This window comes from Symphalangus syndactylus, chromosome 13, assembly GCF_028878055.3.
Source record: "Symphalangus syndactylus isolate Jambi chromosome 13, NHGRI_mSymSyn1-v2.1_pri, whole genome shotgun sequence".
Taxonomy (NCBI): domain Eukaryota; kingdom Metazoa; phylum Chordata; class Mammalia; order Primates; family Hylobatidae; genus Symphalangus; species Symphalangus syndactylus.
The window spans coordinates 25,812,198-25,837,780 of record NC_072435.2 but is presented as its reverse complement, the minus strand read 5'-3'; the positions used below and the strand labels follow the sequence as shown (position 1 = coordinate 25,837,780).

The window sequence follows — 25,583 nt, the reverse complement described above, 5'->3', positions numbered from 1 at the left end:
TCTATCACCAATCAAGTTGCTGCACCCTATGCACTGGTCTTGAATGAAAAATGTGGTGATTCTGCTAAAGCTTCTGTGTCTTTCCCTATATGTGAAACGTTAACGTTTCTACTTTGGAACGCTGATCCCATTCATTTGGATTTGATGTTTCCAGGTGGCTTTCTTCAAGCGTTGTGTTCACATTAACTCTCTACTTAATCATGTATTTTAAATTTTATTATTTACTGCTGACGTCAGTTTCTGTTGGATTGCAGGAGCCTCATCAGAGAGGGCACCTGTCGCCATGTTGTGAAACTCACACTTGCCAAAAAGACACGGGTTAGGGTTTCTTCCCCTGCACGGGATGAAGCTAGTTAGCTGACACAGATGGTCACCTCCATTACCAAGTAGAGCCGGGATGAACTATGTGTGACCAAGGCTGTTGTCAAGTCCTCTTCCCTGAGGACTGATTAATGTTTATCTTGAAAACATGTACTTAATGGGTTGTATAGAACAGTGAAGTTTCTTTCTCTCTTTTCAACCTCTTAGCTGTTTGCCTCTATTTCCCATCACATTCTGGTCTAAGGCTTATTGATTTATTGATTTATTTGAGATGGAATCCCGTTCTGTCGCCCAGGCTGGAGTGCAGTGGTAGGATCTCGGCTCATTGCAAGCTCGCCTTCAGGGTTCACGCCATTCTTCTGCCTCAGCCTCTCCGAGTAGCCGGGACTACAGGCGCCCGCCAACACGCCCGGCTGATTTTTTTTTTTTTTTTTTTGAGACGGAGTCTTGCTCTGTCACCCAGGCTGGAGTGCAGTGGTGCTATCTCGGCTCACTGCCAGCTCCGCCTCCCGGGTTCACGCCATTCTCCTGCCTCAGCCTCCCCAGCAGCTGGGACACAGGTGCACGCCACCACACCCGGCTAATTTTTTTGTACTTTTAGTAGAGACGGGGTTTCACCGTGGTCTCCATCTCCTGACCTCGTGATCCGCCCGCTTCGGCCTCCCAAAGTGCTGGGATTACAAGCGTGAGCCCCCGTGCCCGGCCCTAAGGCTTATGTATTAACAAAATGGTTTTTATTTCTTTCTCTGTTATCGTGGAGATGATTTCCCATTTGGGAGAATATCTTTTAGTTTTCAATTATATTTTGTCAACGTTTAAAAAGCAAAGTAAAGAATATTTCTTGGGCCAGGCATGTTGGCTCACGCATGTAATCCCAGCACTTTGGGAGGCTGACGCAGGCAAATAACTTAAAGTGAGGAGTTCGATACCGGCCAGGTCACCGTGGTGATACCCCATCTCTACGAAAAATACAAAAATTAACTGGGCATGGTGGCGGGCGCCTGTAATGCCAGCTGCTCCCGAGGCTGAGGCAGGAGAATCGCTTGAACCCAGGAGGCAGAGGCTGCATTGAGTTGAGATCTCGCCACTGCACTCCAGCCTGGGCAACAGAGAAATACTCTGTCTCAATAATAATAATAATAATGAAAGTAATTTAGATCTCTTCCACAAAAGTGCTGGGACAACTAACTGGATATCCACATGGAAAAGAGTAATGTTGGATCCCTGTCACACCATCAAAAAATTTTATTTAAAAAAGTTTTTTTTTTTTCTTAAAAGGGAAAAGGCCCGGGCGCGGTGGCTCACGCCTGTAATCCCAGCATTTTGGGAGGCCGACGTGGGCGGATCACCTGAGGTCGGGAGTTCGAGATCAGCCTGGCTAACATGGTGAAACCCTGTCTCTACTAAATATACAAAATTAACTGGGCATGCGGTAGTCCCAGCTACTCGGGAGGCTGAGGCAGGAGAATCGCTTGAACCCAGGAGGCGGAAGTTGTAGTGAGCTGGAATCACGCCACTGCATTCTAGCCTGGGCGACAGAGTGAGACTCTGTCTCCAAAAAAAAAAAAAAGGGGAAAGAGAGAGAGACTAGGAAGGGAGACCTGCCGCAGTGGGTGTTACTTTGTCGCCCAGGCTGGCTTGGAACCCCAGGCTCAGCGATTCTCTCCGTTGCTTCCTGAGTAGCTGGGACCTGAGGCTCCCGCCCCCGCGCCTCTGCTGTTTTTAAGCAGCAGGTGGTGACCTCACTCCTCCCTGGCCTAAGCACTCCGTCCCGCACCCCTGGCGGTGGCTTTAAGGAAGTCTCTGAAGCTGAGCTCAGGGTGGACTCCCCCTCCCGAGGGAATGGTGACAGAAAGGGAGAGGATTTCTATTCTGTTCCGTGGGCCGTCAGCATGACATCTTACGTGCCGCCCAGGCAGGGCTTTGCATTTCACATTCTAGTTTGCATCCCGGTTCCAGACAATTTCAGGGCTTTGGAATCATGCCTCAGACTTTCTGGCGCTCTCGCCTCCACAACCTGAAAACAGAGACGCTGGGAGCCAGGCTGAAAGAAGCGCAGGTCCCGCCCCGGCCCCGCCCTTTGCCCGTTCTAAAGGGCAAGGTCTCACCGCCTCGCGCCCCGCCGGTACCTCGCCCAGGCCCCGCCCACCTCCTCCCTCCTCCCGCCCAGGCCTGGCTTCCGTCCTGCGCGCGGAGATTAACGCAAACCCGGAAGCGGATCGGGTGGAGTGAAGGTCACATCGCCACGGTGAGTTTTGCTCTGTGTTGCGTTATGTCTCCGCTTCCCAGGTCCCCGCCGCTTCTGTCCCTGGGACGTGGGGTCCCCGCAGACCTGGAAATTCTCGCCCGTCTTCCTTCGCCCAGAGCAAATTGAGACATCCCAGTGAGAGGCCGGGTGTCGCTTCCTTTCGGGTTTAAAGTCGTCTGGAGGCTGGTCCCGTCCCCGGTCTGTCTGCTATAGGGCAATGTATACACTTTCTATTGCGTAGTTTTTCTGCTCAAAACCTTCTTCTGACTCCTCCCTCCCCGCGCTATTTAAAGTCCTCACCCACGAGGTGGATTCTTGCCCGGGGCGCGCCTCCCAGCCACCCCTCGTCGGCCCCTGTAGCGCCGCGCCGCAGCCCCAGTCCCGGGGAGGCCGCGTCCTCTGCCAGGTCCTGGGATCCTGCAGACCCCATCCTTCTCCTAAGGCGCCGTTCCCCCCTTCACCTCCCTACTCGTGCCAGAGCCTGCTGCTCCCCAGGTCTTCCCTCCGCAGTCACCGCTTCCATTGAACCCGCGTTAGGGAGGACCCAGGGCCTTGTCCTGTAACACGGGGTCTTCTTGCCTGCCGAGCTCCAGCCCCTGGAAAACGCGCTCCTCCGGGATGCAGGCGTCTTACTCCAAACCCTCCTGCGACTGTGTGGGCCGAAGGGATCAGGAGACAGACAGAGAGCCGTAGAAAACCTGAGACAGATAAAAAAAGAATAAGAAAGGCCCATAACAGATGGCAAAATAGAGGATTGGTGAGGGATATGCCAAGATATGGCAAAAGTGGAAAAAAAAAGCAACAAAAAAACCTAGGAAAGCAGGAGGAGAAAAGCAACTGGAGAAATGTAGAGAAAAGCTAGATGTACACAGAGATGAAGGACGGCAAGGTAGGGGGGTGGCAGCAAAGAGGGAGGCTTATCAGAGTGAGGGAGAGAGGGAGGGATTTGGAGCCAGGGCAGACAGAGCAGAGTGGTGCTGGTGTCAAGGAGAACCGAGGGAGAACCACAGCAGGGAGGACACCTGGTGGGGACAGGGGAGTATATAAGGGAAGAGAGAATTTAACAGGGAGAGCAGAGGAGGCGCAGAGATGGGTGAAGAGGCAGAAATAGATGGAGATTGAGGACGATTGAAAGATTGGGGAGAAGGAGCAATAAGAGGTTAAATAAGTTGCGAGGATGGAGCAGAAGAGGTGGAAGAGAAGGAATAGAGGGAAGAAGGGGATAAACAGCAGAAGAGGAGTACAAAATGAAGAGCAGAATCCCAGGGAGAAAGAAAAGAAAACAAGAGCTAGAGAGAGAAGGGGAGAATGAGAGAATGGAGGCCAAGGTGAGAGGATGACTTGAGCTCAGGAGGTCCAGGCTGCAGTGAGCTGAGATCATGCCACTACACTGCAGCCTGGTCAACAGGGTGAGACCTTGTCTCAAAAGAAAAAAAGGGGCGAGAGACTGGGTTTAGATCAGTGGGTGAGTCATTGGATATGATTACTTGTGACATGTTGACTTCCTTGTATATAATCTAATAACTAAAAACTTGTTTAAATTATACAGATTGAGAATTTTAAAATTGGTGTCTATGAGACGTGTACGTTCTATAAATCTTGGCATCAGAGGTTATGTTCCACTTGGAATCCCTATTTGCCAGAGGGAAGTGACTTATTCAGTTGTGAATCACTGTCTTCCCTTTTCCTAGGATTGGGAGGATGTGGGGTAGTGAAGTGGGAAAAAAGTCGCTGTCTGTTATTACATAATACTTTCAATTTAATTAATTAAATAAGATTTTGAGACAGGGTCTGGCTGTATCACACAGGCTGGAGTGCAGTGGTGTGATCTCCTCTAACTGCAGCTTCTACCTCTTGGGCTCAAGCGACCCTCCTCCAGAGGCATGAGCCACCAAGCCCAGCTAGTTTTTATATATATATTTTTTTTGTAGAAACGTGGTTTCACTGTGTTTGCCAGGCTGGTCTCAAAATCCTGGGGTCAAAGGATCCTCCTGCCTTGGCCTCCCAAATTACTGGGATTACAGGTGCAATTACAGGGATGGCCCACCGCGTCTGGCCTACATAGCCCCCCCTTTTTTTTTTTGAGAGGGAGTTTTGCTGTTTTTGCCCAGGCTGGTATGCGATGGCATGATCTCAGCTCACCACAACCTCCGCTCCCTGGCTTCAAGCAATTCTACTGCCTCACCCTCCCGAGTAGTTGAGATTATAGGCATGCACGACCACGCCTGGCTAATTTTGTGTTTTTAGTAGAGATGAGGTTTCTTCATGTTAGTCCAGGCTGGTCTCTAACTCCTGAACTCAAGTGATCCGCTGCCTGGGCCTCCCAAAGTGCTGGGATTACTGGTGTGAGCCACCACTCTCAGCCCATAGTAGTTTTTAAAAGGGACATCAGGGCATGGTGGCTCACGCCTGTAATCCCAGCACTTTGGGAGACAGAGGTGGGTGGATCACGAGGTCAGGAGTTCAAGACCAGCCTGGCCGACACAGTGAAACTCAATCTCTACTAAAAAATACAAAAATTAGCCAAGCATGGTGGCAGACACCTGTAATTCCAGCTACTCGGGAGGCTGAGGCAGGAGAATTACTTGAACCCGGGAGGCAGAGGTTGCAGTGAGCTGAGACTGCATCACTGCATGCCAGGCTGGGCAACAGAGCTAGACCCTATCTGACAAAAAAAAAAAAAAAAGAGAAAAAGTAAGGAACATCAAAGTTGGGCATGGTGGCTCATTCCTGTAATCCCAGCACTTTGGGAGCAAATCACTGAAGGTCAGGAGTTCGAGACCAACCTGGCCTACATGGTGAAACCCTGTCTCTACCAAAAATACAAAAATTAGCTGGCCATGTAGACACACACCTCTAATTTCAGCTACTCTGGAGGCTGAGGCAGGAGAATTACTTGGACCCGGCTGGGAGGCAGAGGTTGCAGTGAGCCCTGATCGCACTACTGCACTCTAGCCTGGGTGACAGAGTGAGACTCCTCCTCCCAAAAAAAAAAGAAAGAAAAATTAGCCAAGGATGGTGGCATGCGTCTGTAGTCCCATCTACTCGGGAGGCTGAGGCAGGAGAATCATGCCACTACACTGCAGCCTGAGTGATAGAGTGTGACTTGGTCTCAAAAAACAAAAAGAGATAGCAATCAGCTCTTTAATGTCTCCCTTTATAAAAGCAGTAGTCCTGGCCATGTTTGGTGGCTCACACTTGTAATTCCAGCACTTTGGAAGGCTGATGTGGGCGAATCACCTGAGGTCGGGGGTTCGAGACCAGCCTGACCAATATAGAGAAAGCCAGTCTCTATAAAACTACAAAATTAGTGTGTAGGTGTGGTGGCGTGTGGCTGTAATCCCAGCTACTCGGAAGGCTGAGGCAGGAGAATTGCTTGAACCTGGGAGGCAAAGGTTGTGATAAGCCAAGATCGTGCCATTGCACTGCAGCCTGGGCAACAGGAGGGAAACTCCGTCTCAAAAAAAATAAATAAATAAATAATAAAAATAAAAGCACTAGTCCTATTCACGTGTAGTCAACACCCATGACCAAATTCTCTCAAAGCCACCATCTGCAGGAACATCCTATTGGACAGTAAGAACTCTGGGCCGGGCGCGGTGGCTCAAGCCAGTAATCCTAGCACTTTGGGAGGCCGAGGTGGGTGGATCACGAGGTCAGGAGTTCGAGACCATCCTGGCCAACATAGTGAAACCCTGTCTCTACTAAAAATACAAAAAAAATTAGCAGGGCGTGGTGGTGGGCGCCTGTAGTCCCAGCTACTCGGGAGGCTGAGGCAGGAGAATGGCGTGAACCCGGGAGGCGGAGCTTGCAGTGAGTCCAGATGGTGCCACTGCACTCCAACCTGGGGGACAGAGCCAGACTCTGTCTCAACAAAAAAAAAAAAAAAAAAAAAAAAAAAAGAACTCTGAACATCCCTTTTGGCCAATATAAATATTCAGACCAGGGAGCCTACATCAGGTTTTTGATGTTTTTATTATGCAATTTGTTTTATACAATGTTTTCTGTGATCTCAGTTTATAAATTTTGCCAGTATACATTGTATGTTTTATAGTTTATGCACAGTTAACTAGATAACTACAGACAATGCATATATATATAAAATTGCTGTATTGCCTGGTGTTACGTAACTGTACCTGTGACATCATAATTGTACCCTCTGACACTGTTAGTCAATTCTTACTCCTTTTAATGCTGTGTATTTACTTGAACTCATACATCAGAAGGTAGTGATCTTAACATGTATTTCAGTTCTTATAGTGTGTGCTGGTGTTAAGTAGAAGTTGTGGCTTTTTTCTTGAGAGAGAATTGTTTAGAATTCTGCAGGCTGTATAAATGTACTTATTATTTGCTTGCTGGTTTTATCATGAGTTAGAATTGTTTACTAATTAATATTTAAGATTTCACATATGGCTTTTCAGTATATGATATGTAATATAAGTGACACACTGCACTTGTTAATTTCAATAAGTGCCTGTTCTGCGTGGATATAGGTAATTTTATGACAGGTATTCAGAAAAAGGTTGTATTAACATTTTCTTTTTTGTTTTTTGAGACGGAGTCTCACTGTGTCACCCAGGCTGGAGTGCAGTGGCACAATCTTGGCTCACTGCAATCTCCGCCTCCCAGATTTCCCAGGTTCAAGTGAATCTTGTGCCTCTGCCTCCTGAGTAGCTGGGACTACAGGCATCCGCCACCACGCCTGGCTGATTTTTGTAATCTTATCTTCTCTGTGCTACCATTATTTGACAATACAGAACTTCCATTGATTTTGGTTACCCTTACATAGCTTGTTGTGGATTATTTACCAATATAGTATATTGTGTGGTCTTTTAGGACTTATTTGTGTACAGTAGATATTGTGTAAATATGAAGAATATATACTTTTCATTGATGTGACAGTGATATGTTTTTTGCAAACTGTGATACATTTTAGGGTCACAGTGGAAAAATACTCCTTACTTCAGGCTTACATGTGTTTGTGCCCTGTCAGTGTTTTGTCATATTGGAAATAGGCTTCCATAGAAATGATTTGAAGTACATGTAATCGCCCTTTATTTATTAAAGAATCTTACTCCTTTTGTATTCCTAAACTTTGAAGATCATGTTTGGGAAGTTCAAAATAAGTATTGTTTTTTGTGTCATATTTACACATTTCAGTATGATTTACTGTCTGGACTTAATTGGAAATGTATTGGTGTTTATATTTTGTAGATATCTCTTCCAAATGCTTGATGAAAAAGGTGAAAGGATCACTTGAGCCAGGGAGTTGAAGGCTGCAGTGAGCCCTGTTTTTGCCACCACACTCCAGCTTGGGTGAGTGAGCTAGACCCTATCTCTCAAACAAACAAGCCAATAAATGAGAGGTATAATTCCTCCTTTGAAAATAAAGAAAGAGATTTTCTTTCCTTTCTTTTCTTAGGACATTTATTTAGAAAATTTGCAAATGCATTTTCTGTCTTCTGAGGTAGTATGTTTTCTTTCTTTTCTTTTGTTTAATTTTCTTTTATTTCCTTTTCTGTTCTTTTCTTTTCTTTCCTTTCCGATGGAGACAGAGTTTTGCTCTTGTTGCCCAGGCTGGAGTTAAATGGTGCGATCTCGGCTCACTGCAATTTCCATCTCCCGGGTACATGAGATTCTACTGCCTCAACTTCCAGAGTAGCTGGGACTACAGGCACCCGCCAGAATGCCTGGCTAATTTTTATAGTTTTGTAGAGACGGGGTTTCACCATGTTGGCCAGGCTGGTCTTGAACTTCTGATTTCAGATGATCCTCCAGCCTTGGCCTTCCAAAGTACTGGGATTACAGGCGTGAGCCACCGCGCCCGGCCCAGGGATGTATTTCTGAAGAACTTGGGAGCTCCTTGAAAGGCAAACAACAGCTGCGCGCAGTGGCTCACGCCTGTAATCCCAGCACTTTGGTAGGCCAAGGCGGGTCAATCCCGAGATCAGGAGTTCGAGACCGCCTGACAAACATGTTGAAACCCTGTCTCTACTAAAAATACGAAGAAATTAGCCAGGCATGGTGGCAAATGCCTGTAGTCCCAGCTACTCAGGAAAATTGTTTGAACCTGGGAGGCAGAGGTTGCAGTGAGCCGAGATTGCGCCACTGCACTGTAGCCTGGGCGACAAAGTGAGACTCCGTCTCAAAAAAAAAAAAAAAAGGCAAACAACAAGATAGATAGTACCTGTGTCTCAGTAGGAAATTAAGTAATTCAAACATGAAATGATTCCAATTTAAAGCTATGGACATTTAAATAATTCTGAGCCTTGAGAGGAATGTGGTCATGCAACAAGAGTCTAGTGGAATGCAGGCGCAACTTCTAGGAATTTTCCTGGCTGACTGTCTGCTTCAAGCCTGTAATCCCAACACTTTGAGAGGCCGAGGCTTCTGGATCACTTGAGGTCAGGATTTCAAAACCAGCTTGGCCAGCTTGGTGAAACCCTGTCTCTACTAAAAATAGAGAGAAATTACAGGCACCTGCCACCACGCCCAGCTAATTTTTGTATTAGGGTTAGTGTTAGGGTTTCTCCCCCTCCCTGGGGGTGAAGCTAATTAGCTGACACAGATGGTCACCTCCATTACCAAGTAGAGCCAGGATGAACTATGTGTGACCAAGGGCTTGTCGAGTCCTCTTCCCTGAGGACTGATTAGTGTTTATCTTGAAAACATGTACTTAATGGGTTGTATAGTAACAGTAAAGTTTCTTTCTCTCTTTTCAACCTCTTAGCTGTTTGCCTCTATTTCCCATCACAGTCTGGTCTAAAGCTTATTTATTAACGAAATAGTTTTTCTTTCTTTCTCTATTATCGTCGTGGAGATGATTTCTCATTTGGGGGAAGACTCTTTGTTTTTCAATTATATTTTCTCACATTTAAAAAGTGAAGTAAAGAATATTTCCTGGGCCAGGCACGGTGACTCACGAGTGTAATCCCAGCACTTTGGGCGGCTGAGGCAGGCAGATCACTTGAAGTCAGGAGTTCCAGACCAGCCTGGCCAACATGGTGAAACCCCGTCCCTACCAAAAATACGAAAATTAGCTGGTCATGGTCATGTGCGCTTGTAATACCAGCTACTCGAAAGGCTGAGGCAGAAGAATAGCTTCAACCCAGGAGGCAGAGGCTGCAGTGAGCCACGATCTGGCAACCGCACCCCAGCATGGGCCACAGAGAAATACTCTGTCTCAAAAATAAAAGGAAAGATAAAAGTAAAAAAAGAGGCTTGTAATCCCAGCACTTTGGGAGGCCGAGGCGGGTGGATCACGAGGTCAGGAGATCGAGACCACGATGAAACCCCGTCTCTACTAAAAATACAAAAAATTAGCCGGGCGTGGTGGCGGGCGCCTGTAGTCCCAGCTACTCGGAGAGGCTGAGGCAGGAGAATGGCGTGAACCCGGGAGGCGGAGCTTGCAGTGAGCCGAGATTGCGCCACTGCACTGCAGCCTGGGCGACAGAGCGAGACTCCGTCTCAAAAAAAAAAAAAAAAAAAGTAAAAAAAGAGAAAGTAATAGATCTCTTTCACAAATGTGCTGGGACAACTAAATGGGCATCTATATGGAAAATATTATTGGATCTCTATGTCACACCATGAAAAATTTTATTTAAAAACGGTTAAAAAAAAAAAAAAAAGGCCGGGCGGGGTGGATCACATCTGTAATCCTAGCAGTTTGGGAGGCTGAGGCGGGCGGATCACAAGGTCGGAAGATCCAGACCATCCTGGCTAACATGGTGAAACCCCGTCTCTACTAAAAATACAAAAAATTAGCCGAGCATCGTGGTGGGCGCCTGTAGTCCCAGTTACTTGAAAGGCTGAGGCAGGAGAATTGCGTGAACCCGGAAGGTGGAGCTTGCAGTGAGCCAAAATCCTACCACTGCACTCCAGCCTGGGCGACAGAGCAAGACTCTGTCTCAAAAAATAAAAATAAATAAAAACGAAAGAAAAGAAAAAGCGCGCGCGAGAGAGACAAGGAAGGGAGCCCTGCGGGAGGGGGTGTTACCTTGTCGCCCAGGCTGGCCTGGACCCCCAGGTTCAGCGATTCTCCCGCCGCTGCTTCCTGAGTAGCTGGGACCTCAGGCTTCCGCGCCTTGCCTGCATCCCTGCTATGTTTAGGCAGCAGGTGGTGACCTCATTCCTCCCTGGCCTGAGCACTCGGTCCCTCATCCCAAGGGGAGGCCCTAGGGAAGTCTCTGAAGCTGAGCACGGGGTGGACTCTCCCTCCTGAATGAATGGAGAATAGAAAGGGGGAGGATTTCTGTTCTGTGGGCCGTCAGCATGAAATCGTATATTCCGCCCAGGCAGGGCTTTGCATTTCACATTTTAGTTTGCATGCCCGTTCCAGATAATTCCAGGGCTTCTGAATCATGCCTCAGCCTTCCTGGCCGCTCTCACCTCCAAAAACCCAGAAAACTGAGGCGCTGGGTGCGAGGCGGAGAGATGCACAGGTCCCGCCCCGGCCCCGCCCTCTGCCGGTTCTAAAGGGCAAGGTCTCTCCGCCTCGAGCCCCGCCTCTACCCCTCCCAGGCCCCGCCAAACTGTTCCCGGGCCCGGCCCAGGCTTGGCTTCTGTCCCGGGGCGCAAACCCCGATGCGGATCACGTGGAGTGAAGGTCGTACTGCGGCGCATACCTTTCGCTCTGTGTTGTATTAAGTCTGCGCTTCCCAGGTCTCCTGCGCGTCTGTCCCTGGGACGTGGGGTCCCCATGGACCTGGAAATTCTCGCCTGTCTTCCTTCACCCAGAGCAAACTGAGATGTACCCGTAAGAGTCTGGGAGTTGCTTGCTTTTGGGTTTGAAGTCGTCCGGAGGTTGGTCCCATCCCCGGACTTTCTGCTATAGGGCAATGTATACACTTCCTATCACTTAGTTTTCCTGGTCAAAACCTTGTTCTGACTCCTCCCACTCCATGCTTTTTAAAGTCCCCACGCGCGAGGTGGATTCCCGTCCTGGGCGCCTCCCAGCCTCTCCCCCTTCGGCCCCTGGAGCGGAGCGCCGCGGCCCCCGTCTTGGGGAGGCTGCGTCTTCTGCCTGGTCCTGGCATCCTGAAGGTGCCACCCTTGTCTTAAGGCGCCGTCGCTCCCTACATCCCTCCTCGTGGTGGGCCCTGCTGCTCCCCAAGTCTTCCCTCCGCAGTCACCGCTTCCCCTGAACCAGTGTAGGGCAGGTCCCAGCGGCTTGTCCTATGACACCGGGTATTCTCGCCTGCCCAGCTCCATCCCCCGGAAAATGCGCTTCTCCGCGATGCCGGTGTCTTACCCCAAACCCGCAGAGTGGTGCTGGTGGCAAGGAGAACAGAGGGAGAACCACAGCAGGGAGGACACCTGGGGATCTGGGGTGCTAGCAAGTGGGGACAGGGGGGTGTAACAGGGAAGAGAGAATGTAACAGGGAGAGCAGAGGAGACGCAGAGATAAGAGGCGGTAATATATAGAGATTGAGGACGATGGAAAGATTGGGGAGAAGGAGCAATAAGAGGTTAAATAAGGACCGGGCGCTTTGGCTCATGCCTGTAATCCCAGCAGTTTGGGAGGCTGAGGCGAGCGGATCATCTGAGATCCCGAGTTCGAGACCAGCCTGACCAACATGGAGAAACCCCATCCCTACTAAAAATACAAAACTAGCTGGGCGCGGTTGCATATGCCTGAAATGTCAGCTATTAGGGAGGCTGAGGCCAGAGAATCGCTTGAACTTGGGAGACGAAGGTTGCGGTGAGCCGAGATCGCACCATTGCACTCCAGCCTAGGCAACAAGAGTGAAACTAAGTCTCAAAAAAAAAAAAAAAAGAAGTTAAATAAGTTGTGAGGATGGAGCAGAAGAGGTGGAGGAGAAGTAATAGAGAGAAGAAGGGGATAAATAGCAGAAGAAGAGAGGGGTACAAAATGAGGAGCACAAGCCCAGGGAAAAAGAAAAGAAAACAAGAGCTAGAGAGAGAAGGGGAGAATGAGAGATATGTACAGAATTAGGGAGGGAAGTGCAGTAATGAAGAAAGGGGGGCTAGGCACAGTGGCTCATGCCTGTAATCCCAGCATTTTAGGAGACGGAGGCAGAGGGATTGCTTGAGTCCAGGAGTTCAAGACCAGCCTGGGCAAAATAGTGAGACACCCCATCTCTTTCAAAAGAAAAAATTAACCAGGCATGATAGTGTGCAGCTGTAATTTCAGCTACTCTGTAGGCGGAGGCTGGAGGATCACTTGAGCCCAGGAGCTCCAGGCTGCTGTGAGCAGAGATCATGCCACTGTACTCCAGCCTGGTCAAAAGAGCAAGACCCTGTCTCAAAAGAAAAAAGGGTGGGGGACTTTGGGTACAGATGAGTGTGTGAGTTCATTGGATATGATTAGTTATGACATGTTGACTTCTGTGTATATAATCTAATAACTTGTTTAAATTATACAGATGAGTTTGAGAATTTTAAATGTCCTATCTGTGAGCCATGTACATTCTATAAATATTGGTATCAGAGGTTAGCTTCCACTTGGAATCCCTATTCACCCCGAGGGCAGTGACATTCAATTGTGAGTCACTCTATTCCCTTTTCCCGTGGTGGGGTAGGAAGTTGGGCAGTGGTGTGGAAAAAAAAATCGCTTTCTGTTATTACATAGTACTTTTAATTAATTAGTTAATATTTTGAGACAGGGTCTGGCTCTATCACCCAGGGTGGAGTACAATGCGTTATCTACTCTAACTGCAGCCTTGACCTCCTAGGCTCAAGTGATCCTCCTCCCTCAGTCTCCCGAGTAGCTGAGACCACAGTTGTGAGACACCAAGCCCAGCTAGTTGGTTTTTGTTTGTTTGTTTGTTTGTTTGTTTTTGTAGAAACAGGGTTTCAGTATGTTTCCCGGGGTGGTCTCGAAATCCTGGGCTCAGAGGTTCCTCCTGTCTTGGCCTTGCAAAGTACTGGGATTACAGGGATGAGCCACTGCGCCTGGCCTACATATTAATTATTATTATTATTATTATTATTATTAGTTTTTTGAGGTGGAGTTTCACTCCTGTTGCCCAGGCTGGAGTACAATGGTACAATCTTGGCTAATGAGTATCTCTGCCTTTAGGGTTAAAGCGATTCTCCTGTGATACTCCCCCGGAGTACCTGGGATTACAGGCATGTGCCACCATGCCCTGCTAATTTTGGATTAGGAGGCCGAGGCAGGAGAATCACTTGATCCCAGGAGGCAGAGGTTGTGGTGAGCTGAGATCGCACCATTGCACTTCAGCGTGGGCAATAAGAGCGAAACTCCATCTCAAAAAAAACAAAAAAGAATGGAGCAAAACAGGAGAGGGGTATAAAACGAGCAGAAGCCCAGGGGGAAATGCAGAAAAGAAACAGATGGAGAGAGAAAGTGAGAAAGGGCTATATATAGAATGATGGAGGGAAGCAGTAATGAAGACGAAGGGGGACCCTGGGTGCAGATGAGCGGTGAGTTGATTGGATGTGATGATGAAGTGATGACATGTTGCTTTCTCTGTTTATAAGGTAACAAATTTAAAATTTGTTTAAATTATACAGATGAGAATGAGAGTTGCAAAACTCCTGTGTCTTAAGTGTGATGCATTTTACAATTATGGCGTCAGAGGCTAGCTTCCCTCTGCAACCCCTCTTCAGCCAGAGGACAGTGACTTGACTCATTAGTTGTGGATCACCCTCTTCCCTTTTCATGGCTGGCATGGGGAGTGGGGGAGTGAAGTAGGGTAAGAAGTGATGAGTCTCTGTTACTGTATGGAATGTGATAAAAGGAATATTAAAAGTGCTTTTGTTCTTTTTGTAATTGGTTTCCTTTTTTCTAGTTCCTCTTCATTTCGTTATTTTAGTTTAGTTTTTTTTTTTTTAATTTTTGAGACGGAGTCTTTGTCTGTCATGCAGGCTGGAGTGCAGTGGAGCGTTCTTGACTCACTGCAACCTCTGCCTCCCGGGTTCAAGGAATTCTCTGCCTCAGCCTCCCGAGCAGCTGGGATTATAGGCGCCTGCAACCACACCTGTCTGATTTTTGTATTTTTAGTAGAGACAGTTTTCACCATCTAGGCCGGGCTTGTCTTGAACTCATGACCTTGTGATCCACCCGCCTCGGCCTTCCAAAGTGCTGCGATTACAGGCGTGAGCCACCACGCTCAGCCTCAGTAGTTGTTTTTTATTTTTTAATTTACTTTTAATTTACTTATTTTTGTTGTTGTGGTTTTTTGTTTGTTTGTTTGTTTGTTTTTTGTAGGAGTTTTGCTCTTGTTGCTAAGGGTGAAGTGCAATGGCGCGATCTTGCTCACTGCAACCTTCGCCTATGGGGTTCAAGTGATTCTCCTGCCTCAGCCTCATGAGTAGTTATGATTACAGGCATACACCACCGTAGCCGGATAATTTTGTATTTTCAGTAGAGACGGGGTTTCTCCATCTTGGTCAGGCTGGTCTTGAACTCATGACCTCAGTGATCCTCCCACCTCAGCCTCCCAAGGTGCTGGGATTACAGGTATGAGCCGCTACGCCCAGACTTTAATAATTTTTTTGAGACACTCTTACTGTTTCCCACACTGGAGTGCAGTGGCAGGATCACAGCATTGTGCAGCGGCAACCTCCTGGGCTCAAGTGATTTTCACACCTCAGCCTCCGGAGTAGCTGGGACCACAGGTACGCCCCACCAGGCCCGGCTGATGTTTAGATATATGTATTTATTTATTGAGACTCTCTGTCACCCAGTCTGGAGTCCAGTGGCACGATCTCGTCTCACTGCAAACCCCACCTCCTGGGGTCAAGCGATTTTCCTGCCTCAGCCTCCTGAGTAGCTGGGGTGACAGGTGTGCACCACTATGCCCTGCTAATGTTTGTATTTTTAGTAGAGGCATAGTTTCTCCATGTTGGCCAGGCTGGTCTCGAACTCCTAATATTGTGGTCTTCCTGCCCCGGCCTCCCAAAGTGCTGGGATTATAGGCGTGAGTCACCATGCCTGTCCTCATTGTTTTCAAAGTATAATATATGAAGGGGTGGCCTGCCCCTCCACACCTGTGGGTGCTTCTCGTTAGGTGGGACGAAAGACTTGAGAAAAGGAATAAGACACAGAGACAAAGTGTAGAGAAGGAAAAGCGGGGCCCAGGGGACCGGTGCTGTGCTTACAGAGGACCCACACCAGCCCCGGCCTCTGAGTTCCCTTAGTATTTATTGATAATTATCTTTACCATCAAAAAGATGAGGGAGTGACTGGACAATAGGATCATTGTAGGGAGGAAATCAGCAGTAAGACATATGAACAAAAAATCCTTGTAACATCAATAAGTTTAAAAGAAAATGCTGTGCCTTGAGATGCATATGCGAACATCTCCATAAACCTTTTAGCAGTATTGCTCCAGCAAGCCCCACCTTATTCCTAAAGGCGGTTTTCTCCTTACTCAGTAAACAAAGCACACAAAGGGTTTTACCTGGAGATGTTCCATCGCCCAGGGACGGGCAGGAGACAAATGTTTTTCTTTCTCTCTAGATTTAAGAGAATGGTGATGACCTTTAACCATAAGCAGCCTTTAGGCACTTGTTTAACAAAGCACATTCTGCACTGCCCAAAATCCTTTTAACCTTAAGTCACCACAGCACATGTCTCTTGCAAGGACAAGGTTGGGGGTAGGGTCACAGATTAACAGCATCTCAAATACAGAACTAAATGGAGTCTCTTATGTCTACTTCCTTCTATATAGACACAGTAACAGGCTGATCTCTCTTTCTTTTCCCCACATTATATTTTCAAATATTTCTCCTTTGACCCAAGATTTCATTAGATCTATATTTTTTAAGCATTTTAAAATTGTTTCTCTATGAAATTTTTTTTCAGTTTACATTGAGGTCTGTGTGCTTTCTAGTCTTTATCATATAATCGAAAACATTTTCTACTACGTGATACGTGTTGTTAGGTTGTTTCAGTGTGTACTTGATAATGATATCAAGGACCCTTTTTCTTTATCCTAACATGAAAATTTAGATGAAGTAGCCTATTCCATTTTCTTTTCTTATGTCATCTGAAAAAATGGTGATCTGTGAGCTGCTAAGTAAGTGTCTCCCTCAAGTCCCTCTGGTCCATAATATTCTCTACAGATGTTAAAGGATGGGCTGGATTGACTTGGAACGTTGGTTTAGCAGAGCACATGTGTTCATGAGAAAAGCATTTGCTCAGGTATATAAGATGGTCCTGGAATTTTTGTTTGTTTTTCTTTGAGATGGAGTCTTGCTCTGTCACCCAGGATGGAGTGCAGTGGCATAATCTCAGCTCACTGCAACCTCCACCTCCCGGATTCAATCAATTCTTTAGCCTCAGCCTCCAGAGTAGCAGGGACTACAGACCCCCGCCACCATGCCTGGCTAATTTGTGTATTTTTAGTAGAGACGGGATGTCACCATATTGACCAGGATGATCTCAAACTCCTGACCTTGTGATCTGCCCGCCTCAGCCTCCCAAACTGCTAGGATTACAGATGTGATCCACCCTGCCTGGCCTTTTTTTTTTTTTTAACCGTTTTTAAATAAAATTTTTCATGGTGTGACAGAGAGATCCAATATTATTCTTTTCCATGTAGATATCCAGTTAGGTATTACAAGGGTGAGTCACCACTCCTGACTGGTCTGGAAATTTTCTAGAGGAGGAAGACCAAGGCAGCCTATTGGGCCTTCCAGGCCATCACATGGGAATCAGCCACACCTCCTTCCTCCTCACCTCAGAGCATCTCAGAATAACTTGGTGAAATGTCTCCCACTCTGAGCCTCAGTGAGCCCATCTGTAACATAGAGGTGAGGAATAAGACCGGAAAAGCTCAGTCAGAGTGACACTGACCCCTGAAATGACTGACAAAATACAGTGTGTGGCTTTTCTTCTGGGAGAGGGTAGTGCTCAGTTTTAACTCGAATTTTATTTTATTTTATTTTATTTTATTTATTTATTTATTTATTTATTTTGAGACGGAGTCTCGCTCTGTCGCCCAGGCTGGAGTGCGGTGGTGCAATCTCGGCTCACTGCAAGCTCTGCCTCCCGGATTCACCCCATTCTCCTGCCTCAGCCTCTCCGAGTAGCTGGGACTACAGGTGCCCGCCACCACGCCTGGCTAATTTTTTTGTATTTTTAGTAGAGACGGGGTTTCACCGTGGTCTCGATCTCCTGACCTCGTGATCCACCCACCTCGGCCTCCCAAAGTGCTGGGATTACAAGCGTGAGCCACCGCACCCGGCCTTTAACTCGAATTTTAAAGGGATTCCAGTTCTCCAAATATTAAAAAATAAAAAAAAGCACAAGATGAGCAAAATCATGGGATTAGACTCAAATCACCTTGAACCTTATCATCTCACAGCTGTAACCCACCTACACGACTCCATGTCCCCTGCACCCCGGAGCTCTACAATCCTGTGTCCAATTGTCTTCTCAGCTCTCTCCTGGGACATCAAACAGGCATCCGCACCTTCAGGCGTCCACAAGTGACTTCCGAAACCTCCAAACACGTTCCCTTGTAGTCTGCACATCCCAGATGAGAGTGACTGTACTTCCGGAAACTTAGCCAAACTTGACAGCATGTATTTTAAATTTGGGAAATAAATTACATTATTTGTAAGTGTTGTAATTTATAATATAAAGGGAAACTTAGATGTATACATGAAAAGAGTGAGAAGATACATCACTTCCAATTTTTTTTTTTTTTTTTTGAGACGAATTTTCACTCTTGTGTCCCAGGCTGGTGTGCAATGCCACGATCTCAGTTCACTGCAACCTCTGTCTCCTGGGATCAGGAGATTCTCCTGCCTCAGACTCCTGAGTAGCTGGGATCAGAGTCGACTTTCAAGATGCTTTTAGGTTGTGGGAGAAAAATGTTTGAAGACCATGTCCCTATGGGTCTGTGCCCCCAGGACCTCTCCGACCTCCTCTCCTACCTGTGCCATCGTCTCTTCCACTGCTCCAGCCACACGGGTCACTTTCCTCTTCCTGGGGCTGAGGTTACTCCTGTCTCAGGGCCTTCACTTGAGCTGTCCCTCTGCCTAGGACTCTGCCCCTCAGCTGCAAGTGACAAGCAGCCTTTCTTTCCTAGGTCCGTGTTCTGATATCATCTTCTCCGGGTCTCCTTTGTGATTTCCCACAGCCCCCATTTGACATTGCAGCTGTGAAACCAGAAAATCTTACAGAGATCTCAGTTAATTTAGAAAGTTTATTTTGCCCAAGGTGGTCGGGGCAGAGCTTAATTTTATACATTTTATGGAGACATGAGACATAAATCAACATATGTAAGAAGTACATTGGTTTGGTCTGGGAAGTTGGGACAACTTTAAACAAAGGCAGGAAGACTTGAAGCAGGGAGGCGGCTTTTAGGTCACAGAGAAATGAGGCACAAATAGTTGCAATCTTTTGAGTTTCCTTTTTTTTTGAGATGAAGTCTCATTTTGTCGCCCAGGCTGGAGTGCAGTGGCACGATCTCGGCTCACTGCAACCTCTGCCTCCTGGGTTCAAGTGATTCTCCTGCCTCAGCTTCCCAAGTAGATGCCCAGATCATTTATTTTGGGGGGGGGGCTTTGTTCAGGGATGAATCTGTGCCCTAAAGGGGACATCAGTGCAGCCCAGGTCCCCTCTGCTGCCTCGTGTGTGGCGGCTTCTCCATGAAGGGAGTGAGATCTGAAGACCAGGGTCAGACATACATTGTAGGTGTTCCTGTGGGACTTTCTTATCTCTGCATGATCTCTGGTGCAGTGGGCAGTGGGGAACTTCTTTCTCCAGGGTGACATCTCCCAGTTCATGTGGTTTTGTCACAGGAAGGGAGCGAGTCATTTCTAACATGACGTCTTATTTTTTTTCACATACAGGATTGGTTCTGAAGACTCATGTTACGTGAGGAAGCAGCTCAGAAGAGGAAAGGAAAGGAGCTAGGCATGACTCTTCCTCAGGTGAAGTGATATTCTTCTGTGGATTAATCTGTCTCTTTCCTTTCTGAAATGCCAGGTATTGTAGTAGCCAGTCTTTTCTGAGTCTGAAGCATTTTGCCTGACATGTTCGCTTGCACTCACCCATGCCTGCCCTCAGTTCCTCTCAGCTGCTCTGAGATTCCATCTCCTGTGACCCAGTGAGATGAACTTGGGAAGAGGCTCCACTGGGCATGGTCTTGGGAAGGGCTCACACCCAGACATGGATAAACATGGGGTGTGGGCCCGTTGATGTCAGTGCTGCTGGGCAGCCCGGATTGTTCAGGGGCCACATCTGGATGTCAGCTCAGAGAAACTACATATGAAATACACAGGTTAATGTGCACAGATATCTGGTAAATTCTGGGAAAGGAGACGAATAAGAGGAGATATTTTGTATCTGATTTGGTAATGCATTTGAAGCCACACTAGTAGATCAAGATGTCTCTGTGTCCAAATTTTTTTTTTTTAAGAGACAAGATGTTGGTCCCAGTGCGGTGGCTTACACCTGTAATCCCAGCACTTTGGGAGGCCAAGGCAGGAAGATCACTTGAGATCAGGACCTCGAGACCAGCCTGGCCAACATGGTGAAACCTCATCTCTACTAAAAATACAAAAATTAGCTGCATGTGGTGGTGCATGCCTGTAATCTCAGCTACTCAGAAGGCTGAGGTAGGAGAATCACTTGAGTCCAGGAGGTGGAGGTTACTGTACGCCGAAATTGTGCCACTGCACTCCAGCCTGGGAGATGAAGCGAGACTCTGTCTCAAAAGAAAAAAGAGAGAGAAGGTGTCGCTCTGTGGCTTAGTTCTGGAGTACAATGGCACAATTCAGAGTTTACAGCAGCCTCAAACTCCTGGGCTCAACTAATCCCTACTGTAGCCTCCCAAAGAGCCTGAATGATAGGCATGGGTCACCGGATGTATGTATGTATGTATATTATGTATGTATTTATTTATTTTAAGATGGAGTCTCGCTCAGTCAGCAAAGCTGGAGTGCAGTGGTATGATCTCGGCTCTCTGCAACCTCCCCCTCCCAGTTTCAAGCAACTCTTCTGCCTCAGCCTCCCGAGTTGCTGGGACTATAGGCATGCGCCATCACACCCAGCTAATTTTTGTATTTTTAGTTGAGATGGGGTTTCATCATGTTCGTTATGCTGGTCTGGAACTCCTGACCTCATGGTCTGCCTATCTCGGACTCCCTAAGTGCTGGGATTAAAGGTGTGCACCACCATGTCAGGCCTTATTTTTTATATTGTATTTTTATTTTGTTGTCTAGGCTGGAGTGCAGTGGTGCAATCAAAGCTCACTATAGCCTTGATATCCTGGCCTCAAGTGATCTTCCCCTCTTGGTCTCCCAAATTGCTGGCATTCCAGATGGGAGACAGCCAGCCCGGCTGGACTCTGCACTTTTTTGAGATGGAGTCTCGCTCGTTGCCCAGGTTGGATTGCAGTGGCGGATCTCAGCTGACTGCAACCTCTGCCTTCCGGCTTCAAGCAATTCTTTTGCCTCAGCCTCCCGAGTATCTGGGATTACAGGTATTCGCTGTCACGCCTGGCTAATTATTTTGTATTTTTAGTAGAGATGGGGTTTCACCATATTGGTCAGGCTGGTCGAACTACTGACCTTGTGATTCGTCCACCTCGGCCTCCCAAAGTGCTGGGATTGCAGGCCTGAGCCGCTGCACCTGGCCAAACTGCACTTCTGGGAATGCAATGGAAAGTGGAGATAGGCATCTCTGGTACAGGATGCTTTCTTACATCATTGATTTTATTTTATTTTTTAATTTGTTTTGAGTTGAGTCTCACTCTGTTGCCCAGGCTGGAGTGCAGTGGTGTGATTTTGTTTCACTGTAGCCTCTGACTCCCGGATTAGTTATTCTTTTGCCTCAGCCTCTCCAGTAGCTGGGATTAGAGGTGAGTGCCACCACGTGTGTAACGGCATGATGTGATGTGTGTGCATGAACACATGGATGGATAAGCCCATGGTTTATGTAGAAAACACAACATGGCCGGGCGTGCTGGCTCACGCTTGTAATCCCAGCACTTTGGGAGGCCGAGGCGGGCGGATCACGAGGTCAGGAGATCGAGACCACGGTGAAACCCCGTCTCTACTAAAAATACAAAAAAGAAAAATTAGCCGGGCGTGGTGGCGGGCGCCTGTAGTCCCAGCTACTCGGAGAGGCTGAGGCAGGAGAATGGCGTGAACCCGGGAGGCGGAGCTTGCAGTGAGCCAAGATGGCGCCACTGCACTCCAGCCTGGGCGACAGAGCAAGACTCCGTCTCAAAAAAAAAAAAAAAAAAAAAAGAAAACACAACATTTGCAGTAAGTTTTATTTTTTATAATAATTGTAACGATTTTAAGTATTTTTCATTGTTGTCAACTATCAAAATAATGAGTTAATGGTACGATGGGGCCGGGCCCGGTGGCTCACACCTGTAATTCCAGCACTTTGGAAGGCTGAGGTGGGTAGATCACGATGTCAGGAGTTCAAGACCAGCCTGGCTAAGATGGTGAAACCCCGTCGCTGCTAAATATACAAAAATTAGATGGACGTGGTGGCAGGTGCCTCAAATCCCAGCTACGGGGGAGGCTGAAGCAAGAGAATTGCTTGATCCTGGGTGGCACAGGTTGCAGTGAGCTGAGAGATTGTGCCACTGTACTCCGTCATGTGCAATAGAGTGAGACTCCATCTGGAAAAAAATAAATAAGAAGTATCGTGAAGGATTATATGCATGCCTGTGTGTGTGTCCATTCAGTGACCTTGTAGGATGCTCCATGTTCTTACCCTTGGACCTTTGTCACATTCTCTGCACTAGATAAACCTGTGTCAGTTTAGTTTAAAGCTGTATCTGTTACCTAGGTGTTTATGTTCAAATGTGAATTCCAGACATCTGGATTCAGGTGCCTGTGTTGACATTTTTAGCTATTTGATTTGTGGTAATTTTCCTAGAGTGTGTGTGATGCAGTTGTCTGCAAGTACAGATCTTTCTTCATGGGATAGTATGTTATTCTATGGCTTAAGACATGGGAAGCACTTAGAACGGTGTATAGCACATGGGAAGCATTCAAACATGTTAGTGATGGCTATTGCTGTCATCATAACAGTTTTTTTTTTTGGAGACGGAGTATTGCTTTGTCACCCAGGCTGAAGTGCAGTGGCATGATATTGGGTCATTGCAACCTCTGCCTCCTGGTTTCAAGCAATTCTCCAACCTCGGCCTCCCAAGTATTGGGGATTACAGGCACCCACCACCACGCCTAGCTAATTTTTGTATTTTTAGTAGAGAAGGTGTTTCAGCATGTTCCCAGGCTGGTCTCGAACTCCTGACCTCATGATCCACCCACCTTGGCCTCCCAAGTGCTGGGATTACAGGCATGAGCCACTGTGCCTGACCAATCATGATAGTTTTTAGATTCGGACTTTTCTTTCAAAGCCAATGGACTGTGTCCTCTCTGAAACGTCGCTTGTATCTTAGCTCATCTAGAGACTAAATATCACCTTGTATGTTGAACATAATATCTGACGTGTCTGTAGAGAAAACCCTGTGTTTGCTTTTTTTTTTGAGATGGAATCTTGCTCTGTTGCCAGGCTAAAGTGCAGTGGTGCGATCTCGGCTCACTGCAACCTCCACCTCCTGGATTCAAGCGATTCTCCTGCCTCAGCCTCTTGAGTAGCTGGGATTACAGGTCCGCACCACAACACTCAGTTAATTTTTATATTTTTAGTAGAGACGTGGTTTCACCTTGTTGGCCAGGATGGTCTCGATTTCTTGACCACATTATCTGCCTGCCTTGGTCTCCCAAAATGCTGGGATTACAGGCGAGAGCGACTGCCCGGCATTGCTTTTTTTTTTTTTTTTTTTTAGATATAGTGTCAGTCTGTTGCCCAGGATGGAGTGCAGTGGTACGATCTTGGCTCATTGCAGCCTCCATCTCCTGGGTTCAAGTGATTCTTCTGCCTCAGCCTCCTGTGTAGCTGGGATTACAGGTGCCTGCCTCCATGCCTGTCTAATTTTTATATTTTCAGTAGAGACAGGTTTTCACCACATTGACCAGGCTGGTTTTGAACTCTTGACTTCAAATAATCCGCCCAACTTGGCCTCCCGAAGTGTTGGGATTACAGGTGTGAACCACCTCACCTGGCCCTGTGTTTCCTTTTTATTTATATAGTTTTTATATTGTCCATAAAATCGAGACTTCCGTAGTGACTTATGGGATCTTAAAATCTTTCAAGGAAAAGTACAATAAAATGCAACTATACGGAAAAAATATTGAAAAATACCTTAACATGGTTTTGTCAGAACACAGTCTTTGATCAAATAAATATTTATTTTCCCTTTTCTCATTTCCTGTGAAGGTGATAACTCAATCCTCCATAATGTTTTGTTGAAATGTATGTTTCATTTTAGGGACGCTTGACTTTCAGGGATGTGGCTATAGAATTCTCATTGGCGGAGTGGAAATTCCTGAACCCTTCGCAGAGGGCTTTATACAGGGAAGTGATGTTGGAGAACTACAGGAACCTGGAGGCTGTGGGTGAGGAAAATGTCCCTGCAGACATGAGGAGTCTGCCCTTGTCTATCTTGGCTCTTCCTGGTTTTGTATTCTCTTTTGTGATTTTGCCTCATACATGCTTTTTTCTTTTTTGAGATGGAGTTTTGCTCTTGTTGCCCAGGCTGGAGTGCATTGGTATGGTCTCGGCTCACCATAACCTCCGCCTTCCAGGTTCAAGTGATTCTCCTGCCTGAGCTTCCCGAGTGACTGGGATTATAGGCATGCGCCACCACGCCCAGCTAATTTTGTATTTTTAGTAGAGACGGGGTTTCTCCATGTTGGTCAGGCTCGTCTCTAACTCCAGACCTCAGGTCATCAGCCCACCTCGCCCTCCTAAAGTGCTGGGATTACAGGCATGAGCCACCATGCCCAGCTCATTCTGGTTTTTGAGGAGCATCACAGAAGCGTTTCTCACTGGCACTGTGGCAATGTTCATCCCATAAACTAATGATCGTCTTCTCTAAGCAGCAGTCAGAGGTGTTGAAATTCCTCGCAGCGAGGACGTCATTCGGGCTCACAGCCCCATATGTATGGGGCTCTTGACTGAACTCTTGTTCATTTCACATTTTTCACACCAATATGTGTCATTGTTCATTTTTAACAAGAAAACCTCTGTTCAGTTTGTTGTAGGATCAACCCTGTAACAGATATGGTTTTCATCAATCTTATTGAGGGAGCTTGTGAGGTTGAATGAGGTTTCTGTAGTTTAGTTCTACTGTCATTTCAAGACACAGTGGCTTTCAACTTGTTCGTTTCTATGTTGTTGTTGTTTTTTTCTCATAGTCTCGCTCTGTTGCCCAGGCTTGAGTGCAGTGGCATAATCTTGGCTCACTACAACCTCCACCTTTTGGATTCAAGTGATTCTCCTGCCTCAGCCTCTTGAGTGGCTGGGATTACAGGCATGTGTCACCACACCTGGGTAATTTTTGGTAGTTCTATTACAGATGGCAGTTTCGCCATGTTGGCCAGGCTGGTTTTGATAGCCTGCCCTAATGTGATTCATTTGCCTTGGATTCTCAAAGTGCTGGGATTACAGGCATAAGCCACAGCCCCTGGCCCATCCGAGTTGTTTTTAAGACTGAATGATATTCCATTCTATGTGTATACCACATTTTCCTCACATATTTATCTGTTGATGCACATCTTTACTATTATAAATAATACTGCCAGGCTGGGTGCTGTGGCTCACGCCTGTAATCCCAGCAATTTGGAAGGCTGAGGTGGGTGAATCACCTGAGGTCAGGAGTTCGATTCCAGCTTGGCCAATCCTGGTGAAACCACATCTCTATTAGAGGTACAATTTTTTTTGTTTTGTTTTGTTTTGACGGAGCATTGCTTTGTCACCCAAGCTCAAGTGCAGTGCAGTGGTGCAATCTCAGCTCACTGTAACCTCCACATCCCAGGTCAAGCAATCTCCTACCTCACGCTTCTGAGTTGCTGGGATTACACACATGCACCACCATGCCCGGCTAATGTTTTGTATTTTTTTAGTAGAGGTAGTGTTTCACCATGCTGGCCTGGCTGGTCTTGAACTCCTGACCTCCTGATCCACCTGCTCATCCTCCCAATG

At 47.1% G+C, this 25,583-nt stretch overlaps 2 protein-coding genes across 6 annotated transcripts in view; both read left to right on the top strand.

Moving 5' to 3' along the window:
• Positions 1-25,583, top strand: part of ZNF808 (zinc finger protein 808) — a 44,162-nt gene that overhangs the window by 11,446 nt on the left and 7,133 nt on the right. The window contains exons 1-4 of one of the 5 annotated variants that reach the window (XM_055238806.2): positions 2,333-2,569; positions 7,784-7,885; positions 19,361-19,441; positions 23,869-23,995. In XM_055238806.2, the coding sequence (XP_055094781.1) occupies positions 19,379-19,441; positions 23,869-23,995 (190 nt within the window). In that variant the 5' untranslated portion in view covers positions 2,333-2,569; positions 7,784-7,885; positions 19,361-19,378. Of the gene's footprint in view, positions 1-2,332; positions 2,570-7,783; positions 7,895-19,360; positions 19,442-23,868; positions 23,996-25,583 lie in introns of those variants that run through there. The other 4 variants (XM_063615520.1, XM_063615519.1, XM_063615521.1 and 1 more) reach the window with 4 other exon arrangements.
• Positions 23,874-25,583, top strand: part of LOC129460707 (zinc finger protein 701) — a 41,782-nt gene continuing 40,072 nt past the window's right edge. The window contains exon 1 of the mRNA XM_055238967.2: positions 23,874-23,995. The gene's annotated coding sequence lies outside the window, so the exon portion shown is untranslated. The remainder of the gene's footprint in view (positions 23,996-25,583) is intronic.